Source organism: Malaclemys terrapin, chromosome 5 (assembly GCF_027887155.1).
Source record: "Malaclemys terrapin pileata isolate rMalTer1 chromosome 5, rMalTer1.hap1, whole genome shotgun sequence".
Taxonomy (NCBI): domain Eukaryota; kingdom Metazoa; phylum Chordata; order Testudines; family Emydidae; genus Malaclemys; species Malaclemys terrapin.
In genome coordinates, this window is record NC_071509.1 from 133,372,116 (window position 1) to 133,395,977 (window position 23,862).

The 23,862-nt window shown below is 43.9% G+C and overlaps 1 protein-coding gene across 1 annotated transcript; it reads left to right on the forward strand.

Moving 5' to 3' along the window:
- Positions 1 to 9,505: 9,505 nt before the first annotated feature.
- On the forward strand, positions 9,506 to 23,402 carry EREG (epiregulin). Its single transcript, XM_054031005.1, has 5 exons — positions 9,506 to 9,889; positions 18,084 to 18,170; positions 18,736 to 18,859; positions 19,691 to 19,837; positions 21,428 to 23,402. The coding sequence occupies exons 1-5, from the start codon at positions 9,841 to 9,843 to the stop codon at positions 21,516 to 21,518; spliced, it is 498 nt and encodes a 165-aa protein (XP_053886980.1). The 5' UTR covers positions 9,506 to 9,840; the 3' UTR covers positions 21,519 to 23,402.
- The last annotated feature ends 460 nt before the right edge of the window (positions 23,403 to 23,862 follow it).

The window sequence follows — 23,862 nt, forward strand, 5'->3', positions numbered from 1 at the left end:
TGGCCTTCCCGGCTCCCCGCCTCCTGGGGTGTTTGTGGCTTTTTCTCGCGGGGCATGCTTAGGGCCAGGCCAGAGCCAGACTGGCGGATGTCTTGGCTACTGTATCTCTGGCGAGGTTCGTGCCACAGGCTATGGCCTGCCGGCGGGATGGTTGGAAGGCAAGGACAGGGGCCGCTGTTGCTCTCCCATTACTGCTGGACTGTGGGGTTCTGGCTATAGGGAGAATAAATAACAAACCTTATAGTGGGCTGTCAGGGGAAAAGTGCAGCGCTGGAAACCGTTTACTCAAATAGATCATGGTGTCTGTATGGGGGTGTGATATAGACATACATATATATGGTACCTATCGGAGAGAGTAAGATAGGTACAAACCTTGCACAGCTCCATGTGACTTAGCCAGGTGGTGAGCCACTGGTTTGCTCAGCTGGTAGAGCAGCGGGCTGTGGGCCACAGAGGGGCCAGCGGGCATTGTGACAATGGTGATGAAGTGGACACACCGATTTAGAAGCTTTCTAGGGCAGGGACATCTTTTCACCTGTGCGTGACAATGCCTCGCACAGTGGGGCCCTAATCCTAATTGAGGCCTTTGGATGCTACCGAAATAGAAATGATTAATGGTAATTATAACAACATTATACTGCTCCTGGATTGGGGAATTCCACTAATTGGCTGAGTCTGCTCCAGTGCCTAGCTACAAGCTACCAGGCAAAACAAATACAATATGCACATAGATTTCATTTCCTGCTAATGCATACGTTGGCTAAGCTGTCTGGATCCTGGAGTTTCAGGTGAATGTTGTTTATTCCGCCACTTGTCCTTACCCAGTCATCGTTTCTGTGCTGTCCAGTAAAGATTAGGATGCTCATTCTAGGTTGTTGGGCAGCCAGAGAAAAAGCACATAAAGCTACTAAAGTCTACCCCCTACCTGGGCATAAGATATGAGGGTTACTAGCCGAAGTGTGGATACAGAAAGCCCACCCAGAAAGCCCATAAACAGACCAGTATACACCAAAGGCCAGACTAGAGCATAGATTCCACTGTCCACATAGGGTAGGCTGCTGTCCTGACTCAGGTGAGAATGCCGATGGCTTCATAGGGACTCTTGCCTGAGTCAGATTAGCCAGGGTACGCCTAAAGTGCACAGAGACTGACCCAACTCTTTATATAATGTACATTATGTAGTTACTTCAAAAATGGCGGGGAGGGTGTACAGGGCTGGGCCCAGGATTTAAGGGCCTCAGAACTGTCTGTAGTCTCCAAAAGCTTCAAACATTCCTACTCCACCTCTCCTTCCTTTGATTCTCTCACCCACTTCAGTGCGGAGATAGGTGGCAGTGAGATGTTCCCCTCAGATGTTCCCTCTCCCGCGCCAGCGCCAAGGGACGTGTCACAATGTGCAAAGTGATGCACATTGGAAAACATAATCCCAACTACACAGAGAAAATGTTGGGGTCTAAATGAGCTGTTACCGCTCAAGAGAGAGATCTTGGAGTCGCTGTGGATAGTTCTCTGAAAACATCCCCTCAATGTGCAGCGGCAATCAAAAAAGCAAATAGAATGTTGGGAATCATTAGGAAAGGGATAGACAATAAGGCAGAAAATATCATGTTGCCTCTATATAAATCCATGGTACGCCCACATCTCGAATACTGTATGCAGATGTGGTCGCCCCATCTCAAAAAGCAAATATTGGAATTGGAAAAGGTTCAAAAAAGAGCAACAAAATGATTAAGGGTATGGAACGGCTTCCGTATGAGAGATTAAAAAGGCTGAGACGGTTCAGCTTAGAAAAGAGATGACTAAGGGGGGATATGATGGAGGTCTATAAAATCATGACTGTTGTGGAGAAAGTAAATAAGGAAGTGTTATTTACTCCTTCTCATAACACAAGAACTAGGGACCATCAAATGAAATTAATAGGCAGTGAGTTTAACAAACAAAAGGAAGTATTTCTTCACACAACGCACAGTCAGTCTGAGGAACTCGTTGCCAGAGGATGTTGTAAAGGCCAAGACTATAACAAGGTTCAAAAAAGAACTAGATCAGTTCATGGAGGAAAGGTCCATCAATGGCTATTAGCCAGGATGGACAGGGATGGTGTCCCTAGCCTCTGTTTGCCTGAAGCTGGGAATGGGCGACAGGGGATGGATCACTTGATGATTCCCTGTTCTGTTCATTCCCTCTGAAGCACCTGGCATTGGCCACTGTCGGAAGACAGGATACTGGTCTAGATGGACCTTTGGTCTGACCCAGTATGGCCGCTCTTATGTCACCATGCTGGTTGAGATCTGAGTATTTACTCTAATGGAGCTGTTCAGAGCATCTCCCGAGTTCCCTCTATGTAGCTGATCAGAGGCAATGGACAAAGGGCTGCTGAGGAAATGCATCATGTATTCGCTATCCAGGCCTCAGTTTAGGTGGCAGAAGAAATCCCCACTGAGTGCTTCTGAGGCCCAGGCCCTGGACCACATTGGGTGCAGGCTCAAGTTCTTATCTGCCTCCTTGTGAGGGCAGCCTGGTAGGATTCCATACAGAACATCGTCAACATCCCAGAGTTGCCTTTGTCAATATCCGAGCCGGCTGTTCAGTTTACAAACAAAGGAGAAGTACCCAAGCCAGGTGAGGAAAACCATAGCCAGTGAAGGCCAGACAGCACAAACTGGAGAAGCCAGTTCCACCAAGCAAAGATCCTCTTAGTCATCACAAATCCCTTTGGCGGCTCTGCTGCTATCATTTCTCTCCCCTGAGGTCAGTGTCACTCTCTGGCTTGCACCTCCCATTCACAGCGCTGCTGTCTGTGGTCAGCAGGCAGGAATGCTGTCACTCGTTTCATGGAACCATTTTATTTGCTTGTTGTTAAAAATAAACTGTGTGTCAGCCATTAGACAGAGAACTGCAAAAATGATCGGAACATGCTTGTCAAAGTACTGTAGGGTGACCAGATGTCCCGATTTTATAGGGACAGTCCATATATTAGGGGCATATATTGTCTTATATAGGTGCCTATTACCCCCACCCCCTACCCCAATTTTTCACACTTGCTATCTGGTCCCCTAGAGCACTTACTGTAGGCACCAACGCGGGATTGAGTCTCTACAGGAAAACCCCCAAATGGATGACAGGATTAACCCCATTGCAGTCTGTGACAAAGCTCCCATTGATTTCACTGAGGCAGGTTCAGACCCGAGGGTTATACTGGCTACTAGTCAGGAATTCAAGGGCTGCACCCAAGTTGCATATAGTGATCTATGTACACAATGTTATCAGCAGGAATAGAACAGTCAGAATATTTGCATGTGGTTGTATCTTCCTGGATAGGTTAAAATGTATCTTTCTTGAGAGAAGCATCAACAGCAAGATCTAAAGCCCACTGAAGTCAATAGAAAGGACTTCCCTGGACTTCGGGTCAGGCCCTAGGTTTGGACATCACATTTCCAGGAAGATATTAGCAAAGTGGAAAGAGTTCAGAGAAGAGCAACAAAAATGATGGGGGGTGTGTGGAGGGAGGGCAGGATTCATTTATGAGAAAATATTTAAAAAAAACTGGTGGTGGAAGGCAGCAGAATCCAGTGGATAGAGCACTGGACCAGGAAGCAGAGACCTGAATCCTATTCCCAGCTCTGCCACTGATCTGCTAGATGGCCATGGGCAAATCACTTCCCCTCTTTATGCCGTTTCTATGGTTTGTCTGTCTGGTCTCTTTAGATTATAAGCTTTTTGGTACAGGGACTGCCTCTTAGTAGGTACATGCCCAGCACTATGCACAAGGGGGCTTTGATCTTGCTTAAGCCATCTAGGCACTACTGTAATTGAAGTAACATGTACAGCTAAGCAACAAACAAAGGCAGAAGGGCATGAAAATAGGCTACAAATATCTGAAAGGTGTAGACCCCAGGGAAGGAGAGGAATTCTACACTGTGGGGAATAGAGATACAACTAGGAGGAATGGGATGAAATTAAGAAAGGGAGCTTTTCTTGAAAGTCAATCTATCTGTGAATCGGCTGCAGAATAGTCTCCCAAGGGAAAAGGGTGGAGATTTTTTAAAACTGGACAGCACGGTTCTCTAGAAAATGTCCTGTACAGAGCAATCAAGCATGACCTGGCTGATCTAATAAGCCTTTTCTGTCTCTATTGTCTATGGTTTTGTGGGATGACTAGGAATTTCTTTTTAGTCTATTTTTAGGTTTACATACAGCCTGCAGCTGTGCTAAGGAAGTGCAAAAATCCAACCAAACAAAAACAAACAAAACCCTGTAGTCAAATAGCTTTGTCCTCACTGCATTATCTTTATAAATTAGAGACGGTGTTTCCTCATCTCCAAATCCTCTATGACATCAATGATAAATAAATCAATAAAACAAACCCTGTCTACAGGCTGGTCCATACCTTTGGATTTTTCAAAGATTGTTGAGCTGTCTGAAAGAAACAGGGACCAAAGATAAAAATTAGGGCTGTCAGTTAATCGCAGTTAACTCACGCGATTAACTAAAAAAAAATTAATCGCAATGAACCCTACTTATAACAATAGAATACCGATTGAAATGTATTAAATATTTTTGGATGTTTTTCTACATTTTCAATATTGATTTCAATTACAACACAGAATACAAAGTGCACACTTTATATTATTTTTGATTACAAATATATGCACTGTAAAAATGATAAATAAAAGAAATAATATTTTTCAGTTCACCTCATACAAGTACCGTAGTGCAATCTCTTTATCATGAAAGTGCAACTTACAAATGCAGATATTTTTTGGTTACATAACTGAACTCAAAAACAAAACAGTGTAAAACTTTAGCACCCACAAGTCCACTCAGTCCTACTTCTTATTCTGCCAATCGCTAGGACAAACAAGTTTGTTTGTATTGATGGGAGATACTGCTGCCTGCTTCTTATTTACAATGTTACCTGACAGGTGTTCGCATGGCACTTCTGTAGCCGGCGTTGCAAGGTATTTACGTGCCAGATATGCTAAACATTCGTATGCCCCTTCATGCTTCAGCCACCATTCCAGAGGACATGCTTCCATGCTGATGATGCTCATTAAAAAAATAATGCGTCAATTAAATTTGTGACTGTACTCCTTGTGGGGAGAATTGTATGTCTCCTGCTCTGTTTTACCCGCATTCTGCATATATTTCATGTTATAGCAGTCTTGGATAATAACCCAGCACATGTTCGTTTTAAGAACACTTTCACAGCAGATTTAACAAAACGCAAAGAAGGTACCACTATGAGATTTCTAAAGATAGCTACAGCACTCGACCCAAGGTTTAGGAATCTGAAGTGCCGTCCAAAATCTGAGAGGGACGAGACGTGGAGCATGCTTTCAGAAGTCTTAAAAGAGCAACGCTCTGATGCAGAAACTACAGAACCCAAAGCACCAAAAAAGAAAATCAACCTTCTGCTGGTGGCATCTGACTCAGATGATGAAACTGAACATGCGTCAGTCCGCACTGCTTTAGATTATTATCAAGCAGAACCCGTCATCAGCATGGAAGCATGTCCTCTGGACTGGTGGTTGAAGCATGAAGGGACATATGAATCTTTAGCGCATCTGGCACGTAAATATCTTGCGACGCCGGCTACAAGACTGTCATGCAAATGCCTGTTCTCACTTTCAGGAGACATTGTAAACAAGAAGTAGGCAGCAGTATCTCCTGCAAATTGTAACCAACCTTGTTTGTCTGAGTGACTGGCTGACCAAGAAGCAGGACTGAGTGGACTTGTAGGCTCTAAAATTGTACATTGTTTTATTTTTGAATGCAGTTTTTCTTTATATAATTCTACATTTGTAAGTTCAACTTTCATGATAAAGAGATTGCACTACAGTACTTGTATGAGGCGAATTGAATTTTTTGTTTTGTTTTTTACAGTGCAAATATTTGTAATAAAAAATAAATAGAAAGTGAGCACTGTACACTTTATATCCTACGTTGTAATTGAAAATAATATATTTGAAAATGTAGTAAACATCCAAAAATATTTAAAATAAATGGTATTCTATTGTTGTTTAACAGCGTGATTAATCGTGATTAATTTTTTTAATCGCACAATTAATTTTTTTAATCACTTGACAGCCCTAACAAAAATGTATAACTGCAGCAGAGGGCTCCAGGATAGAATCATGTACAGATGTGATCAAACAAAGTTGATCGGAATTGGGCCAATATACTTTTGAACATGTGTTTTCTTCAAAGGTGGGCATTAGCTAGTAATTCAGTTTTCTGTTACTGCAAGCATCCTGCATTAGTAATTTCACTGTAATCATAAACCATGTTATACATCCTGCTTGAAATGGGAAGGAAGGGAAAATAAGCCATAATCAGTCTGTTGTACAAATTATTTGCATATTTTGTAAACAGTGTGTGATAATTGACCGAGTCAATAGGCATCTTAAAAGGGGGAAATGCCTACCCTAAACTGTAGAATTCCAGAGCCAAATGTTTAGCTGGTTCAAACTGGTGTAGCTCCACTATTAACTTCAATGGAGCCGTGCCAATTTATACTAGATTAAGAGCTCACCCAAATGCTGAAGTATATACCCTCAGAGCGCAGTTGTGCTACCCTACTCATATGGAAGAGTCCCCTACTACATACCCAATCTCTGTGATTTCAGTGAGTCTACGCACATAGAAAGCACAAGTTGGCTCTTAAAATTAAACATCCAAGTCAACTGAACCATTGAAATTTACAATTTGTAGAAGACTGTTTTGTAGTATGGTCAAAGAGGCAAACTCCACTTCTCAAAGCAACATTTGTAGAGAATACAGTGTAACAGAAGTGGCAGCTAGGATGGGTGATGAGAAATTATACGCCACAAGACAAAGAAGATGACAAGAACACTAAACAAAGATGGTTATATGATAATTGTTTTCCTTACATTAAAATTTGAAAGAGGAAATTCCCATGAATTGCTGCGATTGTGTCAGCTTTAAATGGTATCTGGGTACCAATCCAAGCCTGTAATTAAATGCTCTCCTAGCAATCAGAAATCATATGAGAGTGTAAGAGAGAAATTAATTATAAGGTCATAAGTCAGTGGAAGTGTTGTGGTGATACTGCTTCTCAAGCAGCTTCAAAAATCCCCATATGAACAAATGGTATAGAAATCGTTCAAGCTCTCTTTCTTTTAATCATGTAGAAGCATGCAATAAAACACTTCCTAAAGGGGATCAACCCTTGTAAAGAAGAAACAATGCTGTGGGATCAGAAAAGCTGCCATCTGTTGACAGCAATGCAGAAGTTTGATCTTGTTGGGATAAGCGATTACCCTAATGCTGGGTGATGAGGGGGGAATCACATGGAGACATTATCATCCTTTAGAATGTCCTGATGGTATGCAAAGCATCTATCTGTCAACGCTCTGTCCAATCAGAAGACTTACTTTATCATACTGCTTTCCCTAACCCTTGCACAACTTTGATGAGCAGTGTGTGATATCAAAGCACATAGTGACCTACTGCCTTTGCCGAATGTCAGCATTCTTACACTTCCTTGAGGCTTGTCTACACAGGGGAGTTATTCTGGAGTAAGGCTGGGAGTTAATTTCAAGTGCTATAGCTATTCTAGAATAACTCCCTGTGTGGATGCTCTTATTCTGGAGTAAGTGTCCAAATAGGGAGTCATTCCTGAATAGTTATCGCAGAATAGCTTATCCCCAAATAGCTATACTGGTCAATTTCTCTATGTAAACAAGCCCTTCAGAAATGGAGAAATCTATCCACAGATTTTTGAATCAATCTGCTATTAAATGTCACTGCTCAAACTCTTTTACACATTGAGGGAGACACATCAGATGTTCTGGATTAAGAGAATAGTGTCTCCTCCTGTGTTCTTAAGGTGAAAATCACAAAGCAAAATGGTTCTGCTACTTTAAACAGACAAAAACTTTGCACCAGTGTGAGAGGAGAATGAATCCTACGCTGATTTGGATAGTTCAAAAAAAATGGTAACAGAATACCCCGCCTTTTACTGAGTTACTGGTCAAATCTAGCCCAGTTCAGTAGTGATCATGAATTGCTACCATCTGATGGCTCTTCAGTGAAGACATGAAATGAACTGGAGGTCTCCGTGGTACTTAATGGACTGGTGTTCTCATGACAAAAACCACAACCAGTATTGACACTAATGGTCACCCTTGCAGGCAGGCTGTGTACAGGGCCCGGGGGGCATGGAGGCTGAACTACCCTCAGACCTTGAGAGATGAACCCTCCAGGTCAAGGTTAGGCACCAGGGTGGAGTACCTGGCATTCCCGTTGCCTGTGCAGTGATTTAATGGAGCATTTCAGACTCCCGAGCTGAGATTCCATGGCAGCCGGATGCTGTACTGCCCTGGTGGGAACATGAGAAATGTAGATAGACCAGAGATTAGATAAAACAGCTGCCAATCCACCAAGGAGCACTCATTCTTTTCAAAGCCATTCAAGGAGTGCTCTTGGCAAGAGAACAGCCAAACAGCTCCTCCTACACATGGCGGATACAGACAATGGTCAGCCACTGGTCCTTCCTGCTAGAATGAGGTCTCATCCCACTAAGTTCGTGGTAGGTAAATTTAGAACAAATAAAAGGAAACCCTCCTGACAGTGTTCAGTCAGCCACTGGAATTTACTGCTGCAGGAAGTGGCAGTCCAGTGCTGGGGCTGGAGTTCTTTAACTGGCTCGCTAATGTTAGGACCAATACTAATATTTAAAATAATGCTTGCTAAAAATAAGTACAATCAAACCACATGCTTCAGGGCCTCTGATGACAAGGGTCAGGAAGGAATTCCTTGTCCGCCACCCCGGTACAGTGCTGTGCAATGGGCGAGGTGCATGGTGGGAGGTTTGGGCTCCTCTCTCCAGCACCAGGTATAGGTCACTGCTGAAGTGACCTGCTGGAGTAGAATAAACAATGGCAGATCCAATGTTTCCACTGTATTCAGTGCTCTACTTTATAATGAAAGAGGTGCCGGGGCTCAAGCAATATTTTTGCATTCATAACGGATGCAACCCCAGAGGTGCCTGGGCTATGAACTGCCAAGCCTGGAGGTGCCAGGGCTCAGCTCTGGCACAAATTAAGCACTGGCTGGATTGATTCTTGCAGAGACCAAGGACATACTGAGTGAGTCCATTCCTAGCCGGAGCGATACTAGTGTAAAGTGAGGGTTTCATGGAAGCCCCTGGAGTGTCTCCAGAAGGACGGGGGCCTTGGAGCAGAATTGCAACCACCCACGTGGGGACCGCTCTCATTCCCCACCGTGTAAATCCGGAATAAATCCATTGCCTGTGGGGTGGGGTGTGTGTGAAAGGGAGTTACTCCAGATCTACCCCAGGGTAACTGAGAGCAGAATTTAGCCCAGTGATTTCCAGCCCTTGGAAACTTTCGTTTCCCTCCTGCCCTTCCGCCAGCAGCTCCTCCCTTGGGCAGCAGCAGGTGCCTGGGTCTCGCCTACCCCGGCAGCAGCAGGGGGCCGTTGCGTTGGTTTCGGCTCGGCGCCCCTGCAGCGGGGCCGGGATCTCCCCCCCCACGCCCGCCCGCCGCTGGGGGTCCGGCCCCGGGGCCCGCTAGGTGGCTCGGGCGGGCTAGGGAAGCCGGGGGCGGAGGGATTCCCCGGCCGGCGCTGGCTCTCTGAAGCAATCCTCCCCGGGGCGCCGGGACTGGGCGGCCGGCCCCAGGATTTCGTCACCCGGGACTCCAAGCCCGCAGTTTCCGCCCCGGCAGGGTATAAAGGGCGAGGCGGCAGCGGCCGGGGCTGCAACCAGCTTGTCGCTGCCGCCGGAGCTGGCTGCTGTCCCCGTGAGCTCAGCCGCGCCCCAGTGCAGAGCCAGCCCGGGATCCGGAGCGCTGCGGGATGGACGCCGGCGGCTGCCGGAGGATGCGGAGCGCGCTGCTTTGCCTGGGTAAGCGGCGCCCTTTGGGGCGCTCCCCAGCGGGTGACATGCCCCGGGGCTGGGGCTCGGAGCCGCTCCGGCCATACCCGCTGCAAATACCCTGCGTGGCTCGGTCCCGCGGTGCGTGCTCCGCTGTCCCGCGTGGGAGCGGGTACCAGGAGCAGGGCTGGCTCCAGCCGCGCCTCGGTGGCCCACGGGCGGCAGAAGGGAACGGACAAGCCTCTGCATGTCCTGCCAGCAGCCAGGCACCTGTTCCGCGCTTCCAGCCGGGAGGTTCAGAGTGACTCAGGCGGCCGGATTCGGCGGTGCGGCTGTGACTGCAGCCCGCTGATGAAATCGCCCAGGGGTGTTTTCGCTGACGGCAGGTTCCGGCTCGCGGGCCTCCTTGGGGTCTGGAAAGTCTTTAGCAAGTGTAGGGCCAGATTTCATCCGCACTGATCGGGATCTGAGACTGGCCCCATGGAAAGCAGTGGCGTTGCTTGGGTCGGAAGGTGGCAGGGAAAGGTATCGAACCTGGCCCTGGTAGGTGTCCACAAGTGCTCCCTTGTTTTCCACCACCTAATGGTTTTAGAAAATATTAATCCCTTAAGGGGAAAAAAACAATTCTGTGTTCTGTTATGTCTTGTAAGCAGGGTAGCTTGGAGCCCTGTTGGTCCCATGATATTAGAGAGAGGAGGTTCCGGGGGAAATATCTTCAAAGGACCAACTTGGACTCCAAAGTTTCTCTCTCTCTTCAACAGAAGTTGGTCCACTAAAAGATGTTTCTCCACCCACCTCATCTCTCTCTTTCTTGGGATCTGAGCAGCAAATGGGGCTTTTAAAATCTCCGGGCCATCCTTGCAGTCCCAAAACGCCCATTGACCTCAATGAGAGCTTTGCCTCTGTAAGGACTGTGGCATCCCAGCCTCTAAATCGGGTGTAACCCTCCTCCCATTCAGAGAAGATCCTGCAGTCTTTAATTCTCAGTGACCTCAATGGGAGGTTTTTCCCAGGCCAGACTGAAGGGGAAGGGCCTGCCTTTTACTAATAAAACGGTGACCAGTTTCCCCTGATGTCTAGATCCTTCACCTTTTCAGTGCGGTGCATTTCAGTAATAAATTCAGTGTATGTCTGAAAGTTTGGCAGAGCGTTGGGAGCCTAAACTGTGCATCTGTAGAGCCGGGATCCATGTTGATGGAGCAATAACAAATGCTTGGACTGCACCTTTGCTGGGCAATGGTAGTGGTGACCCAGGATTATTGCTGCAAACTGACCAACTAAGAGCATGACTTGGCTTTGGTGCAAGGAAGTTCAGAATCCGGCCCAGTGGGAATTGTGCCAAAGTATCTGAGGGCAGAGTTGGGCCCAAAGTGTTTGAAAATGCCATTCATTGCTCTGTAATTCCAAAGTCTATTTTAATGTCTACAATGGGTTGTTAATTGAGACATTAAATAACAGAATTCCATTGTTACCCTACGTCTAGTGCTTTTGAGCCTTCGCAAAGGTGCTTAACCACTTCATTGCAGCACTTAATTACAGTGCAGGTGTTTCATCATCTGCCAAGTCTATTTCGGCATGAGCTCATCAGTTTCTGTTTTCCACATTTACTTCCATGCCATTTTACATTCCAGCCATTATACAACCATTTTATTTGCCAACACATTACAAATAAAGCCATGGCCTTTTTAATCTGGGCATCGACTGTTTCCAGCACAAGGATGACATTGAAATGTGTTGTGCAAATATCTATGAACCTATGTCTCTTTTGGCATGTGTAAAAGGCTAGATTTGACCACCCTTACTCACAGAGGGCCAGATTGTGATATGTCATATTAAATTGAGTTGAATAGTGTGTTACTCTACAAATGGATCCATTGACTTCAGTGGAAGTAAGCTGCTACTCACTGGAAGTCAGAGTATTTCACTCTGGCCTATGGAAGAAAAATGCCCCTTCTCCCCCTGAAATATACTCTAGTTTTGGAGGGGATGTCTTTCCTGTAGCCACTCTAAAACCCTAGTCGATTTCATGACAGAATCTTATAAAAAATATTTAGAGAAATTACTGTGGGCCACATTGTGATCCTCTTACTCATGCTGAATAGCTCCTTACCCCCAGAGGTTGTCCCAGTTAGTCTTTGATGCTGCTTGTAGAAGTAAGGTGCTACTTGGAGAGTCTGGCCCTTTATCAGGGGGTAGCCGTGTTAGTCTGTATCTACAAAAACAACAAAGAGTCTGGTGGCACCTTAAAGACTAACAGATTTATTTGGGCATAAGCTTTCGTGAGTAAAAACCTCACTTCTTCTTCTGGCCCTTTGTGATCTAAGGAGTTTTGGTCCAGAATCTTTAAACCTCTTGAACAATTCCTCAGCTGACTTAGAGCACTAATGTAAAGGTGAAATTGTGTTCCAGAAGGTAAACCTGGAAAGGAATCATTAGCATTATAGCCCTGTGATAAAGGCTTATTTTTACCTACTTGTAGCCAGTCCTGTACAAAACTAACTAAAGATGTATTAACTAGGCAAAAGAAACGTTATTTACAAGGTTAAAGCAGGTAAACATGCACACAAATGAGATAGACTTAGGTTCTGAGAGATGATAGTAGCTGCTATAATCTGCAAGCTTTATATGTCCTTTAGGGCTCACTCAAGCTAAACAGCTGGGGACCCCTTGCTTATGCTCAGAAATTTTCACCTCTCAGACTTCAAGCAGTATCGGGATAATAATTCCTTCTTGATAGGGATTTTTTCCCCGTCCCCAGCATTCACGCTGTGATGGGATGAGGGCTTGTGCACTACCCTCTTCAGAGATGTGGGGAAGCAATCAACAAAGTCTCTTGTCTACTGATGCTCCACAGTCTATAGTGTCTATAGGCCTTTTTTTGTTGGGGAGGAGATAACCACAAGAGGGGTTATTTCACATTTGGTAATGCTTCTGTCCTGACTCTGTGGCTTTACAGTCTTGGCAAACGTGTTTATAGTTACAGAACAAACTCTTAAACATTACCTTATAACATAGGATACAGATATAACATGCAGCATCCTACAAGCATTCCATAAATTTTGAGCACGTTCTTGTAACTCTGATATCTATTTTAACAATACTAACACAGGGACAAGCCAGACAACGATGTGTTTGTCAGCGTTCAGTGAGGCCAAGTGGCGTTGGCATGAGCTGGCACTTGATCTGCCAGCGTCACGGTGATAATGCCCTCAATTTGATTTTCCGTAATCCCCACTTAAAGATGCATCTAATTGCACTGAATTAAAATATTAGCTCATCACCACTAATCTACATCCAAATGTAATGATATGTTAAATAGCACATTTGCATATAAATTAACACATTCCACTGATGACCGTGGAAACTTTTTCCAAAGACACTTTCCCAGAGGTGCACAGGGAGGAATTCAGACAGCACATCCTAAGTGTGGACATTATAAAACACAGTTACTTTTAATGGGCCCAATCCTGCCTCCTTTTGACGTCAAAGGCAGTTTTGCCATTGACTTCAATGGATGTAAGATCAAGTCGCAAGTGAAATAAAGCGATTAGTTGAATTATGCCTTCCATGAACAAACTGCTACCCAGCATGGCCCAGAACTTAGTAGTAAAACACACTCCTTTGTGCCTGCCTAACTTATGCCCCCAGATACTAGCTGTGCCTACACAACTACCTGATTTACACATGTACGTTTGGAACTTGCACAGCTGAGGCATGTGCACACAGTTATTTATGTGTGCGTAGCTTTCGCTCTCTCGTACTGTACTGAAACGTGGGGATGTGACCTGCCTAACCGGGGTCAGGAATGTTCCTCCATGTTCAATTAGTATATTACTGATGACCAGTAAAACCCGAAAGTGACAAAATGACATCTGAGAAACGATTTCAAAAATAAAAAGATTGCCCTATATTGCCTTAAAGGGGGTTTAAATTTGCTGGAAGGCCGTGGCGTATATCACTGAGAATCAGGTTCATTGTAATTGGAACATATTAGAATTACGTTTACCTAACACCAGACTGACCACTCTTGGTAGCTGTTGCATATTGCACGGGTATTACGGGAGATCCCTGGTATTCCACCCTTGGTCTGATTCTCTTCACCCCACACTTGGTCAACAGCAGTAAGATTCCAGTAAGGCAACCTGCAAGTATGACCATGCTAACCTTTCGTAAAGCAGGAAAAAGCATTCCACTTGCATTCCAGCCAGGCAGCGATAAGTGTAAAAGTAACATTCCAGTGAATCAGTAATAAATACCCACCATCCCACTACACTCTGCCGTACAAGATAACAGTATTTGCTTACTGATCAAGGTAACAAACAGGACCCCACCTTTCCCAGATTCCTCATTCAACGCTCACCATAGCAGCAATAGACACATGCGAGTTGTGAAATTAACAGCCGCCAGCAGGTAATCATTCTGGGAAAGGCTCTCTGCTTCGATCTACAATGCAGATCCCTTATCCACACCCCAGATCTCCTTTGCACTCCCATTGACGTCATTGGGAATTACGTGCATGGAAAAAGGTCAGAATGTGCAACAAAGATCCCCGGTGCAGATTGGGGAGGAGAATTTTGTCCTAATGCCAGAAGATACAAAGGTGTATCTGAAAATGTACTTGCCATGTTGTGCTTTGGTAATGAACTTATTTCCCCCGCCTATGTGCAATCGCCTAACGAAGGAGCCTATCAGCTATTCTGCATAGGCAGAATGTGACAAGTTTTAGTCTGGGCTCTGACATTGGTGGCTTATTTTATTTCTTTCTGTTGCTTAACTATGCATGTGTTCACTGTTTCCGGATGTACAGTACTGGGCCATATTGAAGGCAAGTGTTTCTAGGGGCTGGTCCACAGTAACCCCCCACTTCGAACTAAGATACGCAACTTCAGCTACGTGAATAACGTAGCTAAAGTCAAAGTATCTTAGTTCGAACTTACCGCGGGTCCACACGCGGCAGGCAGGCTCCCCCATCGACTCCACGTACTCCTCTCGCGGAGCAGGAGTACCGGCGTTTACGGCGAGCACTTCCGGGATCGATTTATCGCGTCTAGACAAGACGCGATAAATCGATCCCAGAAGATCGATTGCTTACCGCCGGACCCGGAGGTAAGTATAGACGGCACTTGGTACATCATTCAGGACTAAAGGAAGTTGCAGCTTTTGCACATACCGGGATTTCCCACTCTTTAGTTGGGGTTTTTAGTCAGGCCAGGTTCGATCTCATTTACATTGGTGGAAATCCATCAGAAATCTCTTCATTTTAGCAGAGTCATTCTGGATTTACAGTAGTGTCAATGGGATCAGAATCATACCTATGCTTTTTCTTTTTCACCCATCAGAGCCTAATGCCTACAAAGGCTCTAGAGCCTCTTGGGTTAAATTCTGCTTTCCGGTACATATGCACAGCCCCCGTTGGCTTCAGTGGGATTGTCTGTGTGAACCTATCAGGCAGAATTTGGCTTGTGCTAGTCTCTAGAGACTCTATGGAACAGGTGAAGCTGGTCTCTTCCATTCACAGAATTTTTGTGGGTGTAAGTGAGATGAGAGTTGGGGTACTGTGTATTGGAGAGATGCCTTCTTCAAAACGTACACATTCAACCTTACCCTGTGGTACAGAAGTGTGAGCCGGGGGCTCACAAACACCCCACTCACTACCTTGGATTTCAATGGCAGCAGAGTTAGGCCAATGTTGAGCACTCTTGAAAATCTCAGCATCCATCCCCAACTCCCAGGGGCAAGCATTGTGAGTCAAGGGTCTCATACAAGTAAACCTCCCATTCAGGGAGATATTTACTTGGGGAAGGAGCTCAGGATTTGGTCTGTGTTTTGGCCCAAGTCCTCAGCTGGTGTAAAGAAACAGAGCTATACTGTAATAAATGCAGCAACATTGATTGACGCCAACTGATGATCTGGCTCTTTGTTCCCAAATGCGAATTCATTTGGAAGATCAGGTTTTGGGGTTGTTTCCCCCCCCCCCCCAAAAGTGCTGTGGCTAACTCTGCTCCACTCAGTCAAATGGTCCTATTGAAGTCAATGGCCAACACACAGTGCCTTTGAAAAACCCAACCCTAAAGGAAACCCCCCCGGGAAAATAGGAATCTATGCCCACTTTTCCCATTACACTAGTTATACTAGCTGAAGATGTAAGAAGAGTAATAGTCTAATTTTTTCATTAAAATATTGTGTTTCAGACTAGAAAGTGACACATATATATTTTAAGAGGGAGAGAATTGATATGACTCCATGGTTAATGTTAAATACACAGTACTTAGAAAAGCCTTGTTAACTGACATGAAGTAAAAGAGGGAAGCCTATTAGCAATAGTATAAAATGGAGTGGCAGCAAGAAGTCCATAATCATTCTGGAACTGACGTGGCTGAAACATAATAAAACTTTCTAATAACTGGAAGTTTAATAAAAAGGATGATCGGGAAATTATGAAGGCACGCTCCCTTCATTAGGCACGCATGACCTGACAAGTCGAAAGATGCTAGCAGCCCAAAGGCAAAGACTGAAATTACAGACTGCACTGGAATGGGGCTGACAGTTAAACAGTTCATGAGAGGGTTAGCTTGTGACCACAGCAAAAGTGTTAGCAAAGCGGATTTCCTGACCAGTTGGGGCAAAGATTGATTATTCATCATGGGACTTCCGAATATTTGTAAGGATTACTATAGAAGCCTGTGCGGGGATGCACATTCCATTGATAGAATACCTGAAATCTGTATGTGGGCAGCACCTTATAACTCGAAGGATGCCAGAGTGCTTTACAAATTGTGTCTCTAGGATTTGCCCTCACTGCTATAACGTGGCCACCTCTGCTGTGTAAAGGCAACAGCCATTCTGTGTCAGCAATGCTGCACTATGTGGATTTCTGGAGGTGAACTGAAGGGAAATGTACCCAGTTTAAATTATAGAGCTGGAGACGAGTGACACTTTTCCTGGGATCTTGTTCCTATTTCTAAATGGTTCACAAACCAATACACATGCAAATACAGTTGGAATTTTCCAAGGCACTGAAGAGAGTTAGGCGCCTAACACCCATTCATGTTCAGTGGTGGCTGAGAGCCTGACTTCCTTAGGCAACACTGATAATCCCCACCTGCATGTGATTGCATGCACAAATGGGAGATTTATGTGCATAGATGGCCAGGTAGGTATCTAACTAGCCACTTGAATGAGCAAATACCCTATTTGTGGGCTCAGGCATAATAACCATGTGTGTGGCATACAAAATCAAACTCTTGGTGACAAAATCAAGCAGATGGTGTCCCCTGAACCCCAGAGCAGGGTGTTGGTTCAATTCTGAGTCAGCAGAAAGATGCCATCTGCTGAGTCACCAACACTTCCTGCAGCATCTGGGGTTTCCTTTGAAAACTCCTCTTCAGTTATTGACCAACCTTGATCTTGTTTGGTTAACGAGCTCTAACGATTAGTCTCCCCATTAACTTCAATTGATCAAGCCCTGGGAACGGGAGCCTAGCGTTTAAAAACAAAGTTATTTAGGAGATCAGCCAAAGCTTGAAACGGTAAATGGCAGTGAAGATGTGCACTTTCTCATATTTTGGGTGCAAATTTTGTGTGAGGGGTTCCTGTTGCATCAATGGAGTATGTACATCCCAGTGTGGCATTTGGTACTTAGTTAGATCAGTGTGAGATCCATAGCCCCAGTTCGGCAAAATGTCTAAGCACGTGCTTAAGTCCCATTGAAGCCCATGGGATTTCAGCATGTGCTTAAAGATAAGCATATGCTTAAGTGTTTTTCCATAGTTGGTCCCATGTCCATGAGGTTCATAACACTAAGACTGCATGGGTCAAATCCTGCTCCCCTTCTCATTCATAGAACCCCAGTTCAACAAAGCATTTAAGCACATACTTAAATTCATCCCTACTGAACCTAGCAGTTAAACACAGGCTTAAATTAATCCCTATTCCTATCACTATGTACTTTGCTGAATTGCGGCCATAGACCTTTAACATGGTTGTTTTATTATTGATTATTGCATTTTAGTATTTGTGTTTGGATTGGTCGATCCTAGGGACCATACCGGTATCTGTTCTCTGGCTATATTAGTAGGCTTATGTTGAGCTTGTGATTAAACTCTAGAAAGAAACGCTCTCAAATGAAGTACTCCAAATACTATAACTAGAAGAAATTCCTCCAATGCTGCTTTTAGTTCTTTGCGCCATTAATAGGAATTTTTGTTATTTGTCTGTCCCATAGGCTTTTATCTATTGCAAGCTGTCTTTGGTACAACAGTGATCCCATTATGTGAACCAAATGAAATGGAAAACTGTACAACAGCACTGAGTAAGTATGACATTTTAACACTGCCTCTTTAAAAACGGGGCCCGTTCAGCAAAAGTCTTCAGTGTCTGGCAATTCCCATTTTTCTCAGGGGGGGGGCTGAGCACTTTTGAAAATCTGGCCCATAAACTTGAAGCCACATTTTAAAAACAAAGTGAGTTAATATTTTAGGGCCTGCAAGATGCTGGGGCTCAGAAGAGTTCCGAAAGGTACTAAGCATCTGGCAGGATCCAACCCTGAGTCTCTACTACCTTTTATTAAACCGAAAGTGTTAAATAATTATGCCTCAGAAAACAATTCACTGTGGTACAGTATCCACTGATATAGCTACCCTTGTACCTTGGGCCCAGAATTCCCAATAGAAAAAACAATCAGGGTGGAATTTTCAAAGCCCATCCCAAGGGTTTGGCTGCCTAATCCCTATTTATTTTAATGGGAATTGGCTTTGCAGATTTCAGCCCTAGCCTAGGTTTCATAAGAATAAATGCAAATGATACAGTTTTAAGAAATGCAGGCACAATGATTGAGGGAAAAACACTAACGAAACATTAACCAAATCTACTTCCAGTTCAGACGGAGAATAGCCCGCGGGTGGCTCAAGTCGCGATAACCAAATGCAAGCCTGAAATGCAAGACTACTGCTTCCACGGGCAGTGCGTGTACGTTGTGGATTTAGATGACCATTACTGTAGGTAAGAGGAAATTTGTAGAATACCATTTTGCATTTCTTCCTGAGTTCGAGTGCATACATGAATTACACGCAGTTGCATGAACTGGCTTTGATCTCTCCTTTCACCTGCTTTCAGACTCTGTCACATGAAAATCAAATGCAATTTAGGGCCCTGATGCAGCAAGGTATTTAAGCACTTGCCTAACTTTAAGCATCTGAGTAATCCCCTTGACTTCAATGGGACTTGAATTCATGAACTGACTGCAGTCAATTGGACTATGCGTGTGCATAAACATCTTGCTGAATTGCGGCCTGAACCTGAAGAGGGAAAAACCAAAATAATGGCAAGTGCACATAGGATGGCCCATTATTATAGATCTTAAACTAGTCATTGGTCAATCATTGGGGCAATGCGTAGGTCACTTATGCTGGGGTAAATGAGGAGTAACTCTCTGGATTTAAACCAGTGCAAGAGAGAGGAAAATCTGCCCGACAACTTCTACATACAGCATGTGACTTCCCGAGCCTGGTTTGGGCCAAACGGCCCATTGTTTCTTTATGAGCTTTGCCTCCACATGGCTCTGCAGGATAAGATCCTGGATGTCTTATGACGGCATTACCCTCTTCCCAGAGATGCTAGAGCACTGGGGTTTATTGAGGAAACCAATTCAATCCTAGAAATTAGAAATGGAAAAGAGCTGTTAGATCATCTGGTCTTGCATGTGCCATTGCGTGATTGTTCTCTGCAGGACATTTTCTGGAGCTTCCCCATCCATAATCATCCATACTGACATTGGGTTTCAAACCAGCACAGTGTATTTTTCTATAACTGTGACTCCCTTTGTTTTTTCAGGTGTGATGTAGGCTTCTCCGGGGTCCGATGTGTGCATTCGGAACTTGTCACACAGCACCTGAACAAAGAATATTTGGCACTGACCATTATTTTAAGCCTATTTTTCCTCATTTCAATTTTGGTTGCCACATACTACTTCTACAAATGGTAAGGCGCTCTCATATTTTACTGTGTGCTCTTAAAATATGACTCCACTTCTCCAGCTAGGGTGAAAAGCTTTGGTTTTAACAAAGATGTCAGATGAGGAGTTCACAAAGAAGTCACGTTGAGTTTTATTTATTTATTTTTGCTTGATTACATTAAGTTTTTCGGATACCGTGCATGCTTATTATGCTGCACTTATTTACTTAACTCCTTTTGAAAAGGGCGGATTAATTATGTTTGCTTTGGCTACATGATCGTAAATGAAACGTTGTGTTTTTGCTAAAATGTATGATGCATTGTTGGCATCATGAATAGCACTAGTTCAAACAATACACTAATATTCCTCGGGCACAGCTCTATCCACTGAATATAGAGAGAAACTAGAATGAAATCCATCTGGGGTCATGCCCACAATCCGGACAGCAGGAAGTGTGGGCTCACACTTCTCTGTAAGGACTATAGGGGTAGTTCTATGGAACCACCACTAGATGGGTCACAGACTTGGCTCAGTTATCTACTCCAGACTATGACTCCTGGTGACGAAACATCCAAACCAGACAGGTTTCCACTTTATATATAATCTAAATAACTAAGCAAAAAGAACAAAAGGGGGTTAATATCAAATAACCACCTTAATCTAATTACTAGGTTGGTCCAACCATAACCATTAAACCAATTGTTCTTTAATAAGTTGGAAGCATGGGATGTTTGTTTAGCAGTCAACATTATCCATCTCCATGCCAATTGGTATTTTTAGATATACTGCAGAATGGCTGAAAGAGGGGTTCACATCACTCCCAGGTTGAAGACTACAGCTCTGATGCCAGTTCAGGCAGCCTCCCCAAACTGTGGGTGGTTAAGTGACCGCAAGTCTCTTCCTCTATCCCTAGGGTTATATGAAACGTTCCAATATAACTCAAGATGACATCATTTGTTGCACTTTAAAATTCAAAGGAATCGCGTAGGGGAAGATAACAACATGATTTCTCAGCATTAAATACACAACTTCTAATGTGTAATATGTGATCTTTCAAATAGCAAGATTGTTTAACCTAGGGTGGTTGTGGGTGTTTTACCTAGTCTCTGGATGCTGTTCACAGTTAAATTCTGTGGTTTCTTTGTGTGCACATATGCACACCCTCTCATTACTAGCAATGTGCTGTAGTTCAAAAAAATTCCAAGGGCAGGAATATTAAGATGGAGGCATCCCTTTACTACCAAAACTTAGAAAAAGAAAACCAACCCCCAAAAGGTCAATACTTATGCAGGAGGCTTGTTGTATCTGCTGTGGTTTAATTCAGGTCTATGGTTGAAAAGGTTAGCTGGTGATTTTCTTGGTTCAGTTGTTGAACATAAGCTCTAGCCAGCCAGCAGATGTCTAGCTCTTCCTGGGATTTAAGAAAGTGCTTATGTACTACTTTGAACAGGGAAGTTTTTTTGCTCAACAACCTTGTAGGATGGAAGCTTCTATGGAGAAGTGGAATAAGTCCTAGAGCTGTTAAGTAGCCTTTTCTTTCAGGCACAGTTATGTGTTTTATTGCTTTTTCTCTGGAGGCAATGGTTTAACAACCTCTCTGATCTTAATATTTCCAGGTACCAAAACAAGAAGGAGAGGCAAGCCAACAACCAAGAATACAAGGAGGTTGATGTCCATGAGAAGAACACAGCGCTGCTTCCCCAGTGAAGGGGGAGAGAAACACACACACACACACACAGACCAAGAATTTGTCAGCTCGCAGCTATTTAATATTAACCTTATTTTATTAATATTTATATGTTCTAAACAAAACCATTTAAATTTGTATTGATCAGAATCAATATACAGGTCAAAAATGGACATTTTTAATATAAATATTTGCTTTTTATTTTTAATGTTTTTATTTTTATTTTTTTATTTTATTGTTGAATATTTAATACTATGCAATGTGGAGAGAAAAAAATCCTGCCTCTGTAGGATTATATATAGATATATATTTTTGTAAGAAATGTAAGCTTTTTGCCAGTAATAGCTGGTCTACCAAAATACTTTGTTTAAAAAAAGAAAAACCACAACACAATTTTGTATTTGTTCATGTGAACATAATGAATGTACTTCTGCTTCTTAAAATTAAATCTTCTAAATTGGGTTGAATGAATATGGTGTATCTCCTGTTGTATACTGTGGTAACAACAGCAGGCAGTTTACCTGATCCATGCACTAGCCTTCAGAGAAGTTTCAGATAATCAGACATGAACACATGGAAAGTACCTCTGGCCCTGGGAAATGTTGCTCCTCTAATCAGACAGATGTTGATTGCTAGTTTGTAGTTTGTGGGGGGGAGGGTGTATTGTCATATATTTGTATCATGTTATGTTTCATACCTATGCAGGGGGGTTTTCACGAAAACTAAACTGAGGTCTAATATTCAGCTTTCGGTCAAGGCCTTGTTATTGGCACAATTTTGACACCCATGTGGGAAAGTAAGGAGGTGTAAGATGTTCTCTTACTTTTCTAGGCAGGCTACTTGCTGCCCCTTAATTAGGGAAGATTGGTTAATTTACAGTCATTTTCACAATCATTTATATACACCGTGAGGACTGTCTTCTTATTCGGAATATTTAAGTCACACGTTCCCTGACTCAGGAATGATCTCTTACAACAACTCCATTTGCATTTTGGGACCGATAGGCAACTGTTCCGTTAGCCTCATACCTGCTGCTGGATAGCCTTGTCCACACTGGAAAGGATTAGCAGGCATAGCCAGAACTTCCAGTTGAGCATTAGAAAGTCTGACCCACATAGGTTAAAGGTGTGGAGAGGTGGCTGTAGCCAGGCAATTTGTCCCTGTATGTGTCCAGTCTGTCTCTCCCCCTCCCGTGTACATCCCACATATGGAGGCTACCACTGGCTCTTCTCTTCCTGTGACCAGACATGTCTCCCTACTCCCCCCTGCCCACACCAGAACAGATAAGGCACAGCTGGTGGCTGAATGGCCATGGGTGAGAAGAAACTGAAGCATATGTTGCTACTGGGTCTGTCATACAATGGGGGGAGGGGGAAGTAGCTCCCTTTGATGGACACCCAGCCAACTAGTTAGCTGTAAAATCCCTCTTGGTCTATTCTCTGCTTGCTTTACCTGTGAAGGATTAACAAGCCCACAAGTTTTTTTTTTTTTTTAAAAAAGAGTGGGCACCTGACCAAAAGAGCCAATGGGAAAGTAGAACTTTTTAAAACAGGGAAATAAACTTTCCCTTTGGTCTCTGGGCTGCAGGGACGGAGCAGGAATGCTGTGTAAGGCTTGAACCAGGTATGAACATTCATCTTCCAGCCCTAGAAGAAATTATTTGGATAGGGAATGTTTAGTTGGACACAATCAGGTTTATTTTTTTTATTTTGGCTTGTGGATCTCCTCTGTGCTAACCCCTGATGCTTTTGTTTGCTTGTAACCTTTAAGCTGAACCCCCCCAAGAAAGCTAGTTTGGGTGCTTGATTTTTGGAATTGCTCTTTTAAAATCTAGCAAAAAATTCCAGATGTAATTTTTTCCTTTTTGTTTTTTTTAATAAAATTTACCTCTTTTAAGAACAGGATTGGATTTTTGGTGTCCTAAAAAGTTTGTGCATGTTTGATTAGCTGGTAGCCACAGCTAATTTCCTTTGTTTTCTTTCTCTGCTCTTCCCCGAAGGGGGGTGGGGAGCTGAAGGGGCTTGAGCGTACCCCACAGGGAGGAATTCCCAAATGTTCCTTCTTGGGTCTAAAGAGGATTTTTTGCATTTGGGTGGTGGCAGCATTTACCAAGCCAAGGTCAGAGAAAAGCTGTAACCTTGGGAATTTAATACAAGCCTGGAGTGGCCAGTATTAATTTTTAAAATCCTTGCGGGTCCCCACTTCTGTACTGGGAGTGACAGAGTGGGGAATCAGTGTTGACAGGGAGCCACTGATCACTCAAAATGGCTGTGCATGTTGCTTTCCTCTGTTCCCCTCTGCTGTGTGATGCAGCAGATGGCCCATCAGTCTTCATCAACCTCAGCTGTAGCTTCCTAAACCCAA